At 35.5% G+C, this 16,244-nt stretch overlaps 3 protein-coding genes across 5 annotated transcripts; 2 read left to right on the forward strand and 1 right to left on the reverse strand.

Moving 5' to 3' along the window:
• The first annotated feature begins 300 nt into the window (after window positions 1-300).
• Window positions 301-5,868, forward strand: LOC108828960 (uncharacterized). The gene is made up of 2 exons (XM_018602607.2): window positions 301-450; window positions 4,588-5,868. The coding sequence occupies exons 1-2, from the start codon at window positions 301-303 to the stop codon at window positions 5,866-5,868; spliced, it is 1,431 nt and encodes a 476-aa protein (XP_018458109.2).
• Window positions 5,869-11,726: 5,858 nt separating this feature from the next.
• On the forward strand, window positions 11,727-13,502 carry LOC108828959 (protein IQ-DOMAIN 33). The gene is given in 4 exon segments (XM_057008159.1): window positions 11,727-11,801; window positions 12,715-12,787; window positions 12,790-13,340; window positions 13,431-13,502. Coding segments are annotated over 4 exon segments (771 nt in total).
• A 465-nt stretch (window positions 13,503-13,967) lies between these two features.
• LOC108828978 (eukaryotic translation initiation factor 1A) lies at window positions 13,968-15,262 on the reverse strand. Of its 3 annotated transcripts, none has more exons than XM_018602628.2 (2): window positions 15,102-15,262; window positions 13,968-14,559 (listed from the first exon to the last, which is right to left on the reverse strand). In XM_018602628.2, the coding sequence occupies exon 2, from the start codon at window positions 14,552-14,554 to the stop codon at window positions 14,117-14,119; it is 438 nt and encodes a 145-aa protein (XP_018458130.1). In that variant the 5' UTR covers window positions 14,555-14,559; window positions 15,102-15,262; the 3' UTR covers window positions 13,968-14,116. The 3 variants fall into 3 exon arrangements, with proteins under 3 accessions (XP_018458130.1, XP_018458129.1, XP_018458131.1); XM_018602627.2 differs by having other exon boundaries at window positions 13,968-14,565; XM_018602629.2 differs by having other exon boundaries at window positions 13,968-14,572; window positions 15,102-15,250.
• Window positions 15,263-16,244: the final 982 nt, after the last annotated feature.

Genomic DNA, 16,244 nt, shown 5'->3' on the forward strand with positions numbered 1-16,244 from the left:
TTGTAGCAACGGGACGGAAAGAGCAAGGGAAAGTTCCTGGCTCTTGTTCGGTTTATCTCTTTTTGGAAGCTTTACCACCATCTGCAGTATAAATGTTGATAGATTGGAGCTGCCTCGCCTTGGATCGCTACGAGCTGCTTTCTTTTTGACTCAGAAGGTCATAGTACAGGAACCAGTTCTTGTGAGTTTATTATTTATCTCTTCCCTCGCATCTCTCTCGTTTTTGTTTCCAGATTGAAACCTTGATAAGTTGTTAGTAATAAACTGATGAATTGTATGATTCTCAGATTTCAAGTGAACATGGCAGATGTATCAGTAGTTGTGTCGAGAGAAGCTGCCAGTGCACATAGGTTCTTTTACCTTGTTGAAGAGAATGCACCTACCTCTCCATCTCTAAAATACTACTGTAACTCTTGTTTTTTGTTTCACTCAGTTAATGGTGGACTGTTGGTAATAAATTCTAATATATATTAATGACCACAAGTTTAAATTTCTTATGCATATACGAAAGGAAACCAATAAGCAAAAGTATGCAATCAGAAATAAATTGACGAAACTATTATACTCAAAATCACTTGAACAACTCTAAAATTTATTCAAGATATCTTTATCAAATCACCTATAAATTTTCATTTGTAGTTTTAAAACTTCTTCAAAATCACCCAATTAACTTCAAAACTCACATAAATTCCATTAAAATTAAAACATCCCAAAGTCTTCTAAAATCTCTAGTTCAATACACCCCCTTAAGAGTTAAAACAAAGGCATTTAATAAATTGGTTAAGACAAGCATTTTTTTAAGAATGTTATTAATATGTTCAGTGGCATAGTAGTGTAATTAACATTGAAAACTCACGGGCATTCCCTAAGTGTACTTCTCTTTTAATAATAGAGACTGATTGATTTTAATCTAAAGATTCAAAATTATCTTTTTGTCTATCCTCATCATTTTTTCTCATTGGTGAATTTTTATTTTTCAAGGATCACAATTTATGGTCATTAATTAAATAAAATCTAAAGACCAAAAATCATTCTCTTATTTTCTTACAATTGACGGGACTTAATTAGCCTCTTCATCTATCTCTCTTTAACTCTTTCTTCTTCTGAAAAAAAAGCGAATCCGATGAGAGAGGTAGCAGCATGATGTCGGATCACCATACATAATACTGGAAGAGAGAAATCTTCTTCTCTAACCGACCACGATCGAAGACGACAATCACTGCAATAGATTTGTCTCAGTTTTTTGAGTTTTTAGATCTATGTTGTTTATGCGACATATTTATCTCTTGATTCCTAATCTATAGACTCGTTTTTTTTTGTTTCTCTTTTGGTTTATGAATTCAATTTACGTTTGGATGATGAATCTTAAGCCTGCTAGAAGCTCTTTTGGTCGAATTGGTTATAACAAAGTCGTATTGTAACCATAACCCAGTATTTGATTATAACAAAGCCGTATTGTAACCATAACTCAGCCGTAACGTATGCATAACTCAACCGTAATTTGATTATACCTCAGCCGTAACGTATGCATAACCCAGCCATAAAGTATGCATAACTCAACCGTAACGTATCTAAATAGTATAAGTCAGCCGTAACGTTCCTATAAGTCAGCCGTCAAGTGTAATTTTTTCACGACGTTTTATATTTTGCACGGGAACAAAATCATTCCTTCTACTCTGAACACAATATTAAAACTTTAATCTTTTCTTAAATTTGAATTTCAAACCCTAAACCATATAACTATAAAGTTATAAAAATTATAAAGTTTATCTTTTGAACATTAAATATAATATTTTTTATTATTTTAAGTTTAAGATTTAGGTTTAGAGTTAAACTCAGCCGTAAATATGCATAACTCAGCCGTAAAATATCTGAAAGGTATAATAAGTCAGCTGCAATGTTCTTATACGTCAGCCGTCAAGTGTAATTTGTTTTGCGACGTTTCGTATTTTGGACGGGAACAAAATCATTCTTTCAACTCTGAACACAATATTAAAACTTTAATATTTTCTCAAATTTGAACCTCAACCCTAAACTATAGAACTATAAAGTTATAAAAATTATAAAGTTTATCTTTTGAACACTAATCTAATATTTTTTATTATTTTAAAGTTTAAGATTTATGTTTAGATTTTTTTTTTTTTTTATGTTTAGATTTTAGGCTTATAGTTTAGAGTAAAACTCAACCGTAATGTATGCATAACTCAGCCGTAAAGTATGCATAACTCAACTGTAATGTATCTGAATAGTATAAGTCAGCCGTAATGTTCCTATAAGTCAGCCGTCAAGTGTAATTTTTTCGCGACGTTTCGTATTTTGGGCGGGAACAATATCATGCTTTCAACTCTGAACACAATATTAAAACTTTAATATTTTCTTAAATTTGAACCTGAAACCCTAAAATATAGAACTATAAAGTTATAAAAATTATAAAGTTTATCTTTTGAACATTAGATTTAATATTTTTTATCATTTAAGGTTTAAATTTTAGCTTTAGCTTTAGATTTTAGGTTTATAGTTCAGAGTTAAACTCAGCCGTAACATATGCATAACAGCCGTAACAACGTCTGAAATAAAGTTATCATATTCAGATGACGCACCATCTGAGTCATCAAATAATAAAATCAGCTTTCAAATTTATCATCTTCTTCATCTATTTCTTTGAGTTTTTCTTCCTTTGACACCACAAATCCAATGAGAGAGAGAGCAGCATGATGTCGGACCACCATACATGATACTGGAGGAGAGGAAGCTTCTTCTTCAACCGATATCATCGAAAATGATGACGAGGGCAATAGATCTGTCTCAGATTTTCAATTTTTTTAAATCTATGTTTTTCTAGACCCAGTTGCGAAAACAATAATTACCATCCTGAGAAAGATGCATTATAAGATGAAGAAGATAGATAAAGAATATGAAGAATGAAGAATGAAAAATGACGTTGATCCTTATTTTACTATTGTAAAATTAGTGATGACATGACAAATCCAAGTAGATGACATGGCGGATGACATGAAAAATGAGTTAGTCAGTCGCCATATGAATATATAACTCAGTCTTGTTAAATCAGCCATCATGTAAAATGTAAGCCAACCGAAACGTTAATACTATTTTAGTAATCAAACTTTTGCTAAAAAAATCAGCCGTAACTATCATGGAAAATAATAGGTCGTCAAATAAATCAGCCGTCAAACGGATACTATTCTAGTAATTAATCTTTCGATAATAAACCAGTCGTAACTAAGCTGAGTTTACTGTAAATCTATCCAATTACGGCTGATTAATTATAACTCAGCCGTAACAACCTTCCATAAGTCGGCCGTAAATTTAATAACTCAGCCAGTCGATGTTCGTTAACTCAGCTGAGGAAACTTAACTCAGTCGTGTCTTAACTACAACTCAGCCAAATTTTTCAGAAATCACACCGCCGATGTATAAGTCAGCCCTAACTTCAGTATGTAACTCATCTGTTATCGCATAAATCAGCTAGATTTCGTCTTAAGTCAGCCGCGTTGTCGTCTTAAGTCAGCCGTTTTCTATTAAGTCAGCCGCGTTTTTTAATTCAGCTACAACTTAACACTAACTCAGCCGTAACGACGCATATTACGCTTTACGGCTGACTTAATGAAAATACGGAATCAAATTCCTACGTGGCGCCAAATTTTTGGAACAATGGCTTCCATGCCCTTACATCTCATGTATCAATCCCCTATGCCCCCAAGAACTCTCCTATGCCCTTCATTCATTAAGCAAATGGTGTTTTCGAAAATGCCCTTTTTTATAAAAAAAAAATTGAAATCAATGTTGGTTTGGTGGTGGAGTCTGGTTTTTGTTGGATTGGTATAATGGAATATGGTTTGGTTTTCTTACAACTTGGTTTGGTGGTTTGGACTTTATAAAAAAAAATCTGAAAAACAAAATTAAAACCCCCAGCTCGATCGATTCCAGCTCCGCGTCGGAATCGGGAATGAACCCAGCTCCTCCTCCTTTGGAATCGGAATCTCGCAGCTCCCTCCTCCTTTCCTCTCTCCCGCAGCTCCTCTATCGCCACCATCTGTCAGTGTAGACCAATCGGGTAATCGGGAACCCAGCTCCTCCTCTGGAATGGAAATCTCGCAGCTCCCTCCTCCTTTCCTCTCTCATGCAGCTCCTCTATCGCCACCATCTGTCGGCGTAGACCAATCGTAACCCGACGGCTAGCATTCCGTAAGTTGGGGTCTCCATATTGAAGTTTCTTTAGTAGTTGTCTTGTGGTCTCCATCGTAGACCAATTGAAGGAATCCCCAATTGAATCTAATTAGAAGTATGGAGTCGAATTGTAAAGTAAATTTGTATATAATGCATTTTGCTGGTGGAATGAGAGTGTATAGACAGATTTCGGTTCCACAGATTTCCCATCGTCCCTGAAACCTAATCCAATTTGTTCTTGATAATTGTAATAAACTGTATAACTCGGAACAACGGGTAAAACTGTAGATAACTGGAAAACTAGGAACAAATTGTACAACTGTAGATAACTGGTAGAATTATAGATAACTGGTATAACTTTGGATAACTGTAGTAAGTTTTTGGTGTTTTTTTTTGCAGGGTACAATGAGCTATCGCGTGAGATCGTTCCGCGGGAAGAATGTGGCGGTTCCTGATATACCTGGTAGTCCGGAAGAGAGCTACAAGATGATGTACAGCTATTTGTACATGTTAAAGCAACTGAATCCGGGAACAACAACATGTGTGAAATTGGATGAGGGATCTAAATTCAAGTACCTCTTCGTCGCCTTGGGAGCTTGTATTGAAGGGTTTACAGTTATGAGGAAAGTGATAGTTGTGGATGCGACATGGCTGAAGAACGGATATGGTGGTGTTCTAGTGTTCGTGAAAGCTCAAGATCCTAATCGTCACGATTATCCACTTGCGTTTGCAGTGTTAGATGTAGAGAATGATGCTAGCTGGACTTGGTTTTTCGAGATGCTTAAGAGTGTTATACCAGACTCTTCTGAACTAGTTTTCATGAGTGACAGAAATAGAATAATGATATCCGCTATAGCAAACGTGTTTCATCAGGCTCACGATGGGCATTGTTTATGGAATTTGAAGGAAAATGTTAAATTGCATGCTTGTGGCGTCAGAAAGGATATAGTCGGGCATAGATTCATGGAGTTGGGCAGATATTACACGGTGGCTGACTTCAACTCAGCTTACGATTCGTTTAAGATAAGCTATCCTTCAGCCTACAAGTATGTTCAAGAACAAACTGAAAAGGACAGATGGGCGAGAGTTTTTTTTCCACGTGACAGGTACAATTTGGATACAAGCAACAGTGTGGAATCAATGAAGAACGTTTATAAAGAGGAAACGACGTGGGCCTTGATACCAATGCTGGATTGCATCATCGGAAAATTTTCTGATTGGTTCAATCAACATCGGAAGGATGATGTTGCTGGATCAATTGATAGCAAACTGGTGCCTCTGGTTAAGAACTACTTGCACGAGCTATGGCCTGTTGCACAAAATCTACCTGTGCGGAAGATTGATAGTTATGTGTTTGAGTACGAGATCACCGACACTGAAGGAAAGATGTTTTTGGTGAGATTAGTTGAGAGAAGTTGTACTTGCAAGGTGTGGGATTATGAAAAATTTCCTTGTCTTCATGGACTGACTGCTTACATATATTATACTACAACCGTTGGCAGCCGCATTCATATACATGAGCTGTGCTCAGAATACTACTGGTCAGAACTTTGGGCACTGGCATATTCCAGGACACTTTATGTTGTGCCGGAGAAGTCTTCTTGGAATGTACCGGATTACATCAAGGAGGTGAAGATCATGCCTCCGGATTCCTCCAGATCGCATCGCACGGAAGGTTAGGAAAAGAGTTGGATTTTAGTTATTTGGATCTACGAGTAATGCATTAAGCTCTCTGTTGTATGCTTCGGAAAACTGCGTAAAACTTGGTTATCTACTTTGTTTTCTAATGACATTAGTATTATCTATATCAAAACTCGGTTATCATAATATTATCTACATCAAAATGTGATAGTTTTACATTTGTTTTCTATACTATGATTTATAATGCTAACAAAGCTAGGTCATCACATTTCTAATGACACTAGTATTGGTAGTTTTATCATAATATAGATATCATAATCAAAATAAGGTTGTCATAATATTATCTATATCATATCTTGGTTGTGGTAGTTTTACATTTGTTTTCTATACTAAAGTTTATAATTATAACAAAATTCGGTCATCACGTTTTTGAAAATTTCTCACGAACTCTTGATATATACATTATGAAACCTTGTAATTCCAATCACACTTTCAAACAAGAACTTCTTACAAAAGGAAAATCTTGAGTTATATCTATCACGACAATATTATTGTATAGAACAATATAACTTGTATTTTAAAGTACTAAGATCGAAAGTAAAACTAAAAAAAACAAAATTTAAAATTTAGGAACACTAATTAAATTAGAAACAAGCAAAAGTAGAACTATGACCAATTTTCGTAACACTAGTATCCTTTGTATAACTAAGAACCAATATTAGGAGGGAAATGAAATTTGTTTTGCCGCCTAAACAATAAATGTTTTTAAAAAAATTCTTCTATCTCTCCAATCTATCTCTCTCTCCTCTGAAACACTTTTTCACTTTTCACTTTTTCGAAACCAATCTCTCTCTCCTGTTTCACACACACTCTCTCTCTCTCAAAATTCTCTCTCTCTCTCTCTCTCTCTCTCTCTCTCTCTCTCTCTCTCTCTCTCTCTCTCTCTCTCTCTCTCTCTCTCTCTCTCTCTCTCTCTCTCTCTCTCTCTCTCTCTCTCTCTCTCTCTCTCTCTCTCTCTCTCTCTCTCTCTCTCTCTCTCTCTCTCTCTCTCTCTCTCTCTCTCTCTCTCTCTCTCTCTCTCTCTCTCTCTCTCTCTACCGGAACAATGACGCATCCAGACGAAGAGTACATGATGATGAAGGCAGCGAAGAGAGAACAAGACATGCAGATGTTCGTCAACGATGCCCATCACAGGATCCCGAACAGGTGTCCTTGTGGGGGAAGAATGGTGGACGAGGTTGCTGCGGACAAAACGTTCGATATTCTTCCTGGAAAAAGATTCTTCACCTGCGACAAGTTTGAGGTACTTCCCTATCAATAAATCTGGAAAATAAAATCGGAACTTTTCGATTTTCAGATCTGCTTGGAACTTAGATCTAGGGTTTATGAGTTATCTTTGATAGAGTTTATTTTGTTCTGGATTTTTTCGATTTACTGAGTTAGGGTTCTTCATGTTCTTCCTTTTCAATGTACTCAGTAAAACTAATAGTACTCAGTAAAACTAATAGTTTCGATTTTATTGTTTATGCAGGATGATGGACTCCACTTCCGTCAACCATGGGTCTTCGCGATCGAGGACGAGGTTAAGGATTTACTGACGCGTTACAATGAAATGGCAGCAGAGATAGCTGCGCTCAAGGACCAGCTCAGGCGTTTAACCCATCCTTGAGATGTCGGATCTGGTATTTCTGTTTGTTGTTTATTCGGTGGAGCTCACAAGTCTTCTTTTGTTGTTGTTTTAAGACTTGTAAAAACTCGGAAAACTCTATATGTTGTATGTTTGTTCTTATCTTGTTATGAACCTCTTGTTATGTTGTATGCTTCAAGGATTCCATGCGTTAAACTCGTTTTGTAATTTCGGAAAACAAACCATTATCTTGGTATTACTAGAAAAGCACATCAATATCTTCTGTATTACTAATTTCTTCGGTATAACTAAGATCAAATACGATATTGTTCCAAATATCTTATCCAAACACTTGTTCTCATCTCAACCACACAACATCTCTCTTCCCTTCTCTCTTCCCTTCCCTCCCTTCTCTCTCTTTTCGATAGTCAAACTGGTCCAATTCGGAATCAAATTCCCGAATATAACGACCCCACCTATTACGTCTCTCTTCCCTTCTCTCTTCTCTTGGGAATTGTCTCCTTCTCTCTTGTCACCTTTCAATCTCTTCCCTCTGTTCCTTTCCCTGTTCCTCTCCCTCCCTCTCTTCTCTTCTTCCCTTCTCTTACAAAAGTGAAGATGGAAAAAATGAAGATGCAGAAAGTGAAGATGGAAGTGGCTTCCGGATCGTCGAGGAGGCAAAATTCTGGTCGGAGATTCTATATTTGTTGCTTACCGGCGAGTATAATGCAAGGTTGGACTGACAGAAACCCAGGTCAACGATTTTATGGCTGTCCGCGTTTTTCCAAAGGATGCAACTACTTTTCTTGGTTTGATGAAGAGGAAGGTACATATTGGCAAAGGCAGGCTTTGCTTCACGCCCGTGATGAGATCCGAGAGAAGACTAGAGTGATTGAGCAGTTAACTCAAACCATCTCAGAAATGAAAAGCAATTTCGAGAACAAAGGGACAGCGCATGACGAAAATGAAGATGAGATTGTTAGAAAGTTTGAAGAATTCTATCTCTGAGTGTTTGGATGTGGATGGGGATTCTAGGAACTTGTTTATTTGTTTTCTGTTTCTTTGCTTTGACGGATAGGCTTACAAGTCTTTATTTTGTGGTTGTCTAAGACTTGTATAATTCGAATATTTCGTTTCTTTATTTTCTGGTTCACGAGATAACATGAATTTGCAACATCCCGAAAATGAATTTGAAATTGTAACATCAAGAAAATTATAGTTTCAAACTTCTACAAACCAAGAAGCATAGAGTTTTGCAAAATAATCAGACATGAAACATCAACAAAACAGGAAACAACTTCGATCCCTTCTACCTTTCCTTCACAAACGGATGGGAACACCGTCGACAATGAACCACACTTCTTTGATTGCTTCGATGGGCTCAAATTGACGGATGGGAACATCATCAACAATGAACCACACTTCTTTGATTGCTTCGATAGGCTCCAAATGCTGAAAATTACATTTACTTCTACGTCAGTTATATCAGTAATACCAAATAGTTTTCCCAAAGATACAATAGTATTCTCTAGTATACCTACCTATTGCTAATTTTACCAAATTCTCAATGTTTCACCGAGTGTTACTAGTATTATGAATAGTTATACCATATTTTCCATAATTACCTTCCCCAAATTCAATCCTAATTTGGGAATTATCCTATTTGTTCGTCCTCTACAGCTTCGACAAGGACTCCGATGTTACTCCATCTGTCTCTGTCGTCGTTGCTCTTTCTTGCGACCCGTCATCTGGCGTCTCCATCATCGATTCTCACACTAATGGATTTCCGCGACCAAGATAGGGAAAAGAGGGGAGGAAGAAACAGAATGTTGGAATGGTCCATTTTTTTGTTTCCAACGGGAAGATTTGATTTCGTCCTTCGTTCAATTCGAAATTGGATCCCAATTTCCTAAATTAGGGTTTCATTAACCCGGAATGAGGAGGAAGTCGGTCTGGGTTTTTAATTCCGTCTGGGTTACCTTGGATATCTGTTTTGGGTTATGTTTGGTTCGCGGTTTGAATTAAATCGAATTGAATTTCGATATGGTTCGGTACAACTATGTATAACTCGTAAATAACTGAATTTCTTATGGTTTTCTTGTCTTTTACACACTATCCTGATTAAATAAAGATAGAATAATATCGATGTTTTATAACGGATCCTTTGAAGATTGATACATGAGATATAGGGGTAGCCAAACACTTGTTCCCAAATTTTTGCTTACGTGGCATTAAAAAATAATGACATTCTTGTAAATACGTTATTTCTCATAACGTAAAATAGAAGCACGTTTGGTATTAAAAAAATGACAGTAATAAAAAAAATTTGTATGGTTCTGGTCAATTATAAGGAATTCCTCATAACTTTACTTAGTTCCACAATCTGATCTTTGTTTCATAATCTTAGGCTTCTCTTCCAATTTGTTATTTTATCAAAAACTGCATTTTTCAATTCCGCTTTGGAAACAACAAAACTATTCTTGCTTTTTAAGTTTTATGATATATTCGTTACAAATAAAATTGGTTTACTTTTGACCCACAAAGAAAAAATAAAATAAAATAAAATAGAATTGGTTTACTTTGAGTAAGATATAATTCGAAATAGTGAAACGTTGTGTCACCGAGTTTTATATAGGGAAAATTCCATCAAAATACCCCAACTAAATTTTGTTAATCTTTTTAATACCCAAACTTTTCATTGTCCAGTTTAATACCCCAACTAATTATTTTTCTTATTTTAATACCCAAACTTTTAAAACTATACCCACTTTAATACCCAAACTTTATTTATTTAAATAAAAATACTAATAAGTTTCAAACAAATGTTAAAAAATCTCCAAAATCTAAGACAAAAATATTAAAAATTCTAATTTTATTTTAATATTTAGGAAGAAGGTAGATAAACCAAGGAATAGTTTAAAAAAAATTAATTTGAATGATAAAAAAAAAATTTCGTTTTTTATTTCAGAAAATAAACTAAATACAATATTTAAAACTTAGAAAATTTATTATAAAATTTAATATTTTATACTACTCAGTTACTTTTATTTCTCAAACAGCAAAAAAAAATTCAGAAAATTCTGATTTTTTTGTAAATTTTAGAGATTTTTCTAAAAAACTGTTTAAAACTTATAAGTATTTTTATTACAATAAATAAAGTTTGGGTATTAAAGTGGGTACCGTTTTAAAAGTTTAAGTATTAAAATGGACAAAATAATTAGTTGGGTATTAAATTGGATAGTGAAAAAGTTTGGGTATTAAAAAGCTTAACAAAATTTAGTTTGGGTATTTTTATAGAATTTTCCCTTTTATATATAAGTCAAACACCAATTCAAATCAAATCTCGACACTTGCGCGGGGGCGTGCCTCTAGTGACGAGAGTTAAATGGCACAAAGCTCTTAAATGAGAAGTCTAAAGACAGATAGTAAACCGTACCAAAAACTTTTGCATTTCCAATGAAAAAAAGGCAGAGAACCAGAGACATTGGCCTTGTTTTTTCCCTAATCACTGCGTTAGCGGCTAGCGATCAAATTTGTAAGTGTTTTTGGCCCCGTGCGTGAAGGGTGTCACCGGCGGTTTTGCCTATCAAAAGTAACCGCAGCGATCAACATAACTGTCGCTACTTTTTACAGCGACCAGAACAACACCGGCAACCTTAAGGAAAGTGATCACAGCGGCATCTTAATTTTTACCCACCATATTGTTGTTCATCTTGATAGCTTGGTTTTTGATCGCAAGACATTGTAGGTGCGACTGAGTACCGAACAGGGCTATTAGGATATCTCATCAGAGTAATATGACAGTCCGAACAGGGCTATTAGGATATCTCATCAGAATAATATGACAGTCCGAACAGGGCTATTAGGATATCTCATCAGAGTAATACGACAGTGAATGAAAAAAAAAAAGAGTAGTCGAGTGAAATTGCCGTTTGCATAAGAAAATAACCAATCCGATGCTCTTCATGTGCCACTCCAAAGCAAACTTCCTAAACTAATCAAAGTAGAGACCACAAGAACTCACGACGTCAAATAAAAATAATTAATTATTAATCAAGATGCTTTTCTGCTGGATCACAATCATAACTATTGAACTACAAGTCTACAAGCTAGACTTCCAACTTTTTAACATGGACACTTGTATATGAGTCATGTGGTTTTGATTCTAAAATAAATGCAACTTTTCTTTTTCTTCACCCAGGTGTTATATAAGTCAATCTCACATCCCAAGTTCCTGTATCCAAAATTATTCTGAAAACATTAGATAGGGATGGGTGTTACAGGAGGACTACTGAGAAGCATTTTCTTCAGAAACAAATCATTTGGGGTTCATGACTACAACAATGTACCATCACCATCTTCTTTAAAAACCCATCACTCTTGTTTTTTTTTTTGTATATTGATAAGGATGTTGTAATGTTTCAGGTAGCACTGGGCAAATAAACCGAACCCGAAAATCTGAACCGAATCTGATCCGATAAAAAAGAATCCGAACCGATTCAAACCCGACATAAATACCGAATGGATCTTGTTTTTTGGTATTCCGGATTATGGGTATTATCCGAACCGAACCCGAATCTAAATGAGTATCCGATAGAACCCGAAACATTCAAAACCCCTGAAAGATACTATACCAAACATGTATTCAAAATACATTAAGATACATTGAACATCTAAAATACTTATCTATTACATAAAAGTTGGTGGTTTTATTACATGAGGGTTGATGGTTAAAGGTGGCTATTGAATTTTGAAATATTTAGATTTAGATTTTGTTTTCATTAGATAATGTTTCTCATTTTATGAGGTCGTTGTTTTTGTTTTATGATTTCATTTATTTGGTTTTCTTTTTATCAATAAACATGTTTCCATTTCGTTTGATTTTGAATGATCATGACTGATGTTCATTTCTTATTTTTAAATCGATTTTACTTATGTTTTGGTTACAAAAATGTACAAATTAGGTATTTGAAACAAAAAAAAACAAATTTTAATTATGTTTTGGTTATAAAGTAGGTACGAATCAGATATTTTTAAACCGAAAAACCGATTGGGACTTGAATCCGAAATTACATTGGGTTGTCGGTTCTTTGAAGATTTACTAACCCCGACCCGAATCCGATAGAACCCGAACCAGTTCCGAACCGAACTTTCAAATAACCCGAATGGAACCAATTTTTATAAACCTGAAAAACCGAAACCCGATTGGATAAAACCGAAACCCGATTGGGATCCCGAATACCCATGCCAAGTTTCAGGGAAGATGGAATGTAGGAGAGAAGAAACGATGGAGCTTGGTTAGATTATACCTTTGGGGAGATGAATTCAACTCTGTTCAATCAAAGATTCTGTTGACGCTCTTCTTACAATGTCTCAGCAACTGAGCTCAGATTCAGTTTCGGTGAAACAACATCTGGAGGATGATGAGGACTCTGTTTCAGTTACGAGCTCAGAGGTTAAAGTAACTCAGCCGTTACAAGACAAGATATCAAAAGTAGTAAAAGAAGATGCTGATAATAAAAGCGAAGCAACAGAGACGCATATACCGAAGAGGCATCTGACTAGTCCAATCTCTAAGTTGTTCCTCAAAGAAGACGCTGCAATTATAATTCAGTCAGCATTCAGAAGTTACCTGGTTATTTTTTGCTTCCTTCTTTGTCTTCTGCTGTTGTGTCAATTCCATTGATTCTTTCAGGCAAAACGAGAAGTAGAAAAAACGTTTGCTAAAGAGGAGTGCTTCTCGGGAGGTAAAGTATCTATGGGGACATCACTAAAAGTTCAGACACGCAATTCCGTGAAGGCACCGTTCATTAGGACAAAACTAGTATCTCCAACTCGAAGAACATTACAGAAGAACAAAACTCAAGTAGTTATGAGGATAAAGGTAAGCAAACATCTAATGTAAAGAAAAAAGAAAAAATGGAAGTTAAAGATATAAAGAGAAGAATAACATAAGATGATCACATAAAAACAGGAAGACTGGGATGACAGCAAGGTGAGCAGCACAACATCAAAATCGAGGATTCAAAGCAGAACTGAATCCTAAAAGATCCAAAGAACATTTTTGTGCTAAACTTTGGAAATATTTGGTTAAAACGCTAAGGATATGCTCAAAGAAGAAGCAAATAGATCGCAGCACTGAAGATGAATACAACAACGGGTGGAGTTGGCTAGAGCGCTGGATGGCAACTCGTGTGCCAGACAGGATTCCGCTCGAGCCTCGAACAAACATTCAGGGAGATGTTCAAAGATTGGCAAGGAAGAACAGGTCTTTCAGTATAGCTTGGCGCTGTGCCTCCAACGACCTACCTCTCCAATTTGAAAGCATATCAGAGACACTAGAAGAGGAAACATAATCTTTGCAAAGAGTAAAGAGCAGTGTTAAAGCTAGCATATCAAAGCGCACGTCAGTTCCAGTCTCTACAAAAGCAAGAGAATGCATAATAGGGTAAAGATAAAAGATACCTACAAAGAAAGGCAAAACCGCACTAACAAGCTGCAAAACGGGAAATAAAGAACATGCTGTAAATTATTTGGGGGAATCAAATGACAGTAATAGAGATACAACACATAACAATTTTCTTTATTTTAACATATCACCAAATCTTGGGTTTTCTCAGAAGATGTTGCATCATCCAACTTTGATATTACAAGGCCAACTTAGATCCTATCAATATCCTCGTCCTCAAACTCAACGTAATCATCAACATTATTATCATCATCTTCATCAAGATCACCAACAATGCCTTCATTAAGACGGGTATTCTCAGGAAGCTCACCATAGGCCTTGAGAAGCCTGGCCTCATCAGACATGTACTTGAGGATGACGTCAGCTTTGTCATCTTGGTAGTCCCTCAGGCCAACAAGGACGATGTCACCGGCTGCGATCCAGACCTTCTTGTGCATCTTACCACGGATATGGCAGAGACGTTTGGTTCCGTCAATGCACATGGCTTCGCATCGGCCATTGCCGAGCATGCGGAGGACTTGAGCGTACTCTTGGCCATCTTCTTTAAAGATAAGCTCACGCTTCTCGTCATCAGCTTCGTTCTTTCCTCTCTTCCTGTTCTTTCCTCCTTTTCCCTTGTTCTTCGGCATGGTGTCTGTATCTTTAAACTCAAATGTTTAACAACACAAAGACGGGAAACTTATATAAAACTTATCTCAGGATCCTTAGGCAAAAGAATATTGTTGACTTGTATTAGTTGCGTGATTTGTTAAAAAGGTTGGAAAAAAATATATTCTTCTCAATCCAAAGAGAATCAAAGAATATAAGCAAAGGGGTCTGATTCCACAAATCTTTAAAAAGTAATTTCTTCAGTAAATAATAATACGCCTTCATCACACAACAGAGATAAGAAATGATCTCAGACCCCTCACGGTTCTAACAACTGCGTGTTATGTTTAACAATAGATTTGTCTTATTAATTCAAACAAACAAATAAAAAAAATTGGAAAATTTTCAATTAACCGACGAGATTTCAAAATTAGAAACACATATCTTATGGCGAAACAATTCTTTGGGCAACAAGGAGCGATTGTCGAAATATGATCCTAATTAAAATCATCACTAGGTGCCCTAAATTAAAGAGTAATATTACAAGAGCATAAGAGAGGATTTGGATCAAAGGAAACGAGAGCTTACCGAACTACGGATGGATGGACCAAATTTTAAGCTAATCACGACGATCGTCGATGTGAATCAATTTTCTCAAAAGCTCTCTCTCTTTCTTTTTATAGGAATTTGAGTTTCGTGTAGCTGCGTGTTGATCTGGTTCTCGCCAGATGACTTTTCTTCTCTTTAATAGAATAGAGTAGATATAGCTACTCTCTTATAAATGCCCTTCGTTATTATGTTTTATTACCAGGTGATGCCATTCCTATTTTGTACTTTACCAAAGTGGATTGATTAGCCTAACTTGGATAATACTCCATTCCTTGCATATTAAGTATTGTTGATTAGAAAATTTTTCCTTAAAAATAAGTTTATTTTATCATATTAGGCATAATTTATTAATTTTATTATCCAGTATATTTTTCTATTGGTTGAAATATGAGTAAGTTGGATATTGGTATTTTTATATAGAAAATATGTAAAAATAAATAATTTCTTAATTTGTGTGCAGAAATCTAAAAACGATATTTAATATGAAACATAAGGAATATTACACTACAACTAGAACTGAAAAAGAAAACACAAATCAAACCGAGTCAAAACCAAACATGAACAACCTAAATTAAACCAGAGTTTACATCTGGATGAAGATTTTTTTTTTATCAATCAATTTTCATTCTAACAGTATAAAAAACATGTTTAAGAGTTGGACTGTAAAATTCTAAGGCCCAATAACATTAAATAAAACTTAACTTACTAAGTCCTATTGTGAGTATAGTCGACACGTTAACACATGTTTGAAATTAGGGATTCCAGAGACACATGGTAACTACACGGTCATCATGTAGGAACTGCAATCTCTGCCACTGCTCCGTCAGTGGTTCACCGCTGCAGTATTTTTCTGTCTTGATTATTGTTGTTATTATGAGTTAAAAGTAGAGGAAAATAAAACATATGATTGGTTCGTGAAAGCATTTCTTTCTTCCTTATTTCTAACTTGTCCTTTGTGTGACTAATACTCTCTAATTCTGGAGTCGATATCCCAAGACAACATATTCATCCAACTTCCTCTTTGCAAATCTATCAACATCATAAACTAAATTTCAATATATTTAATCTAAAAAATAACTTAATGTTCAACATACATTGATTTGGGATCAAAACAAAATCGCA

Source organism: Raphanus sativus, chromosome 4 (assembly GCF_000801105.2).
Source record: "Raphanus sativus cultivar WK10039 chromosome 4, ASM80110v3, whole genome shotgun sequence".
Classification (NCBI taxonomy): Eukaryota; Viridiplantae; Streptophyta; class Magnoliopsida; order Brassicales; family Brassicaceae; genus Raphanus; species Raphanus sativus.

Bases quoted from the DNA above. Each gene is read 5' to 3' on its own strand.
- LOC108828978 (XM_018602628.2), bottom strand. From the start codon at position 14,554: ATGCCGAAGAACAAGGGAAAAGGAGGAAAGAACAGGAAGAGAGGAAAG.
- LOC108828960 (XM_018602607.2), top strand. From the start codon at position 301: ATGGCAGATGTATCAGTAGTTGTGTCGAGAGAAGCTGCCAGTGCACAT. The intron at 451-4,587 runs GTAATAAATTCT...TTTTTTTTGCAG, and splicing joins CAGTTAATGGTGGACTGTTG to GGTACAATGAGCTATCGCGT.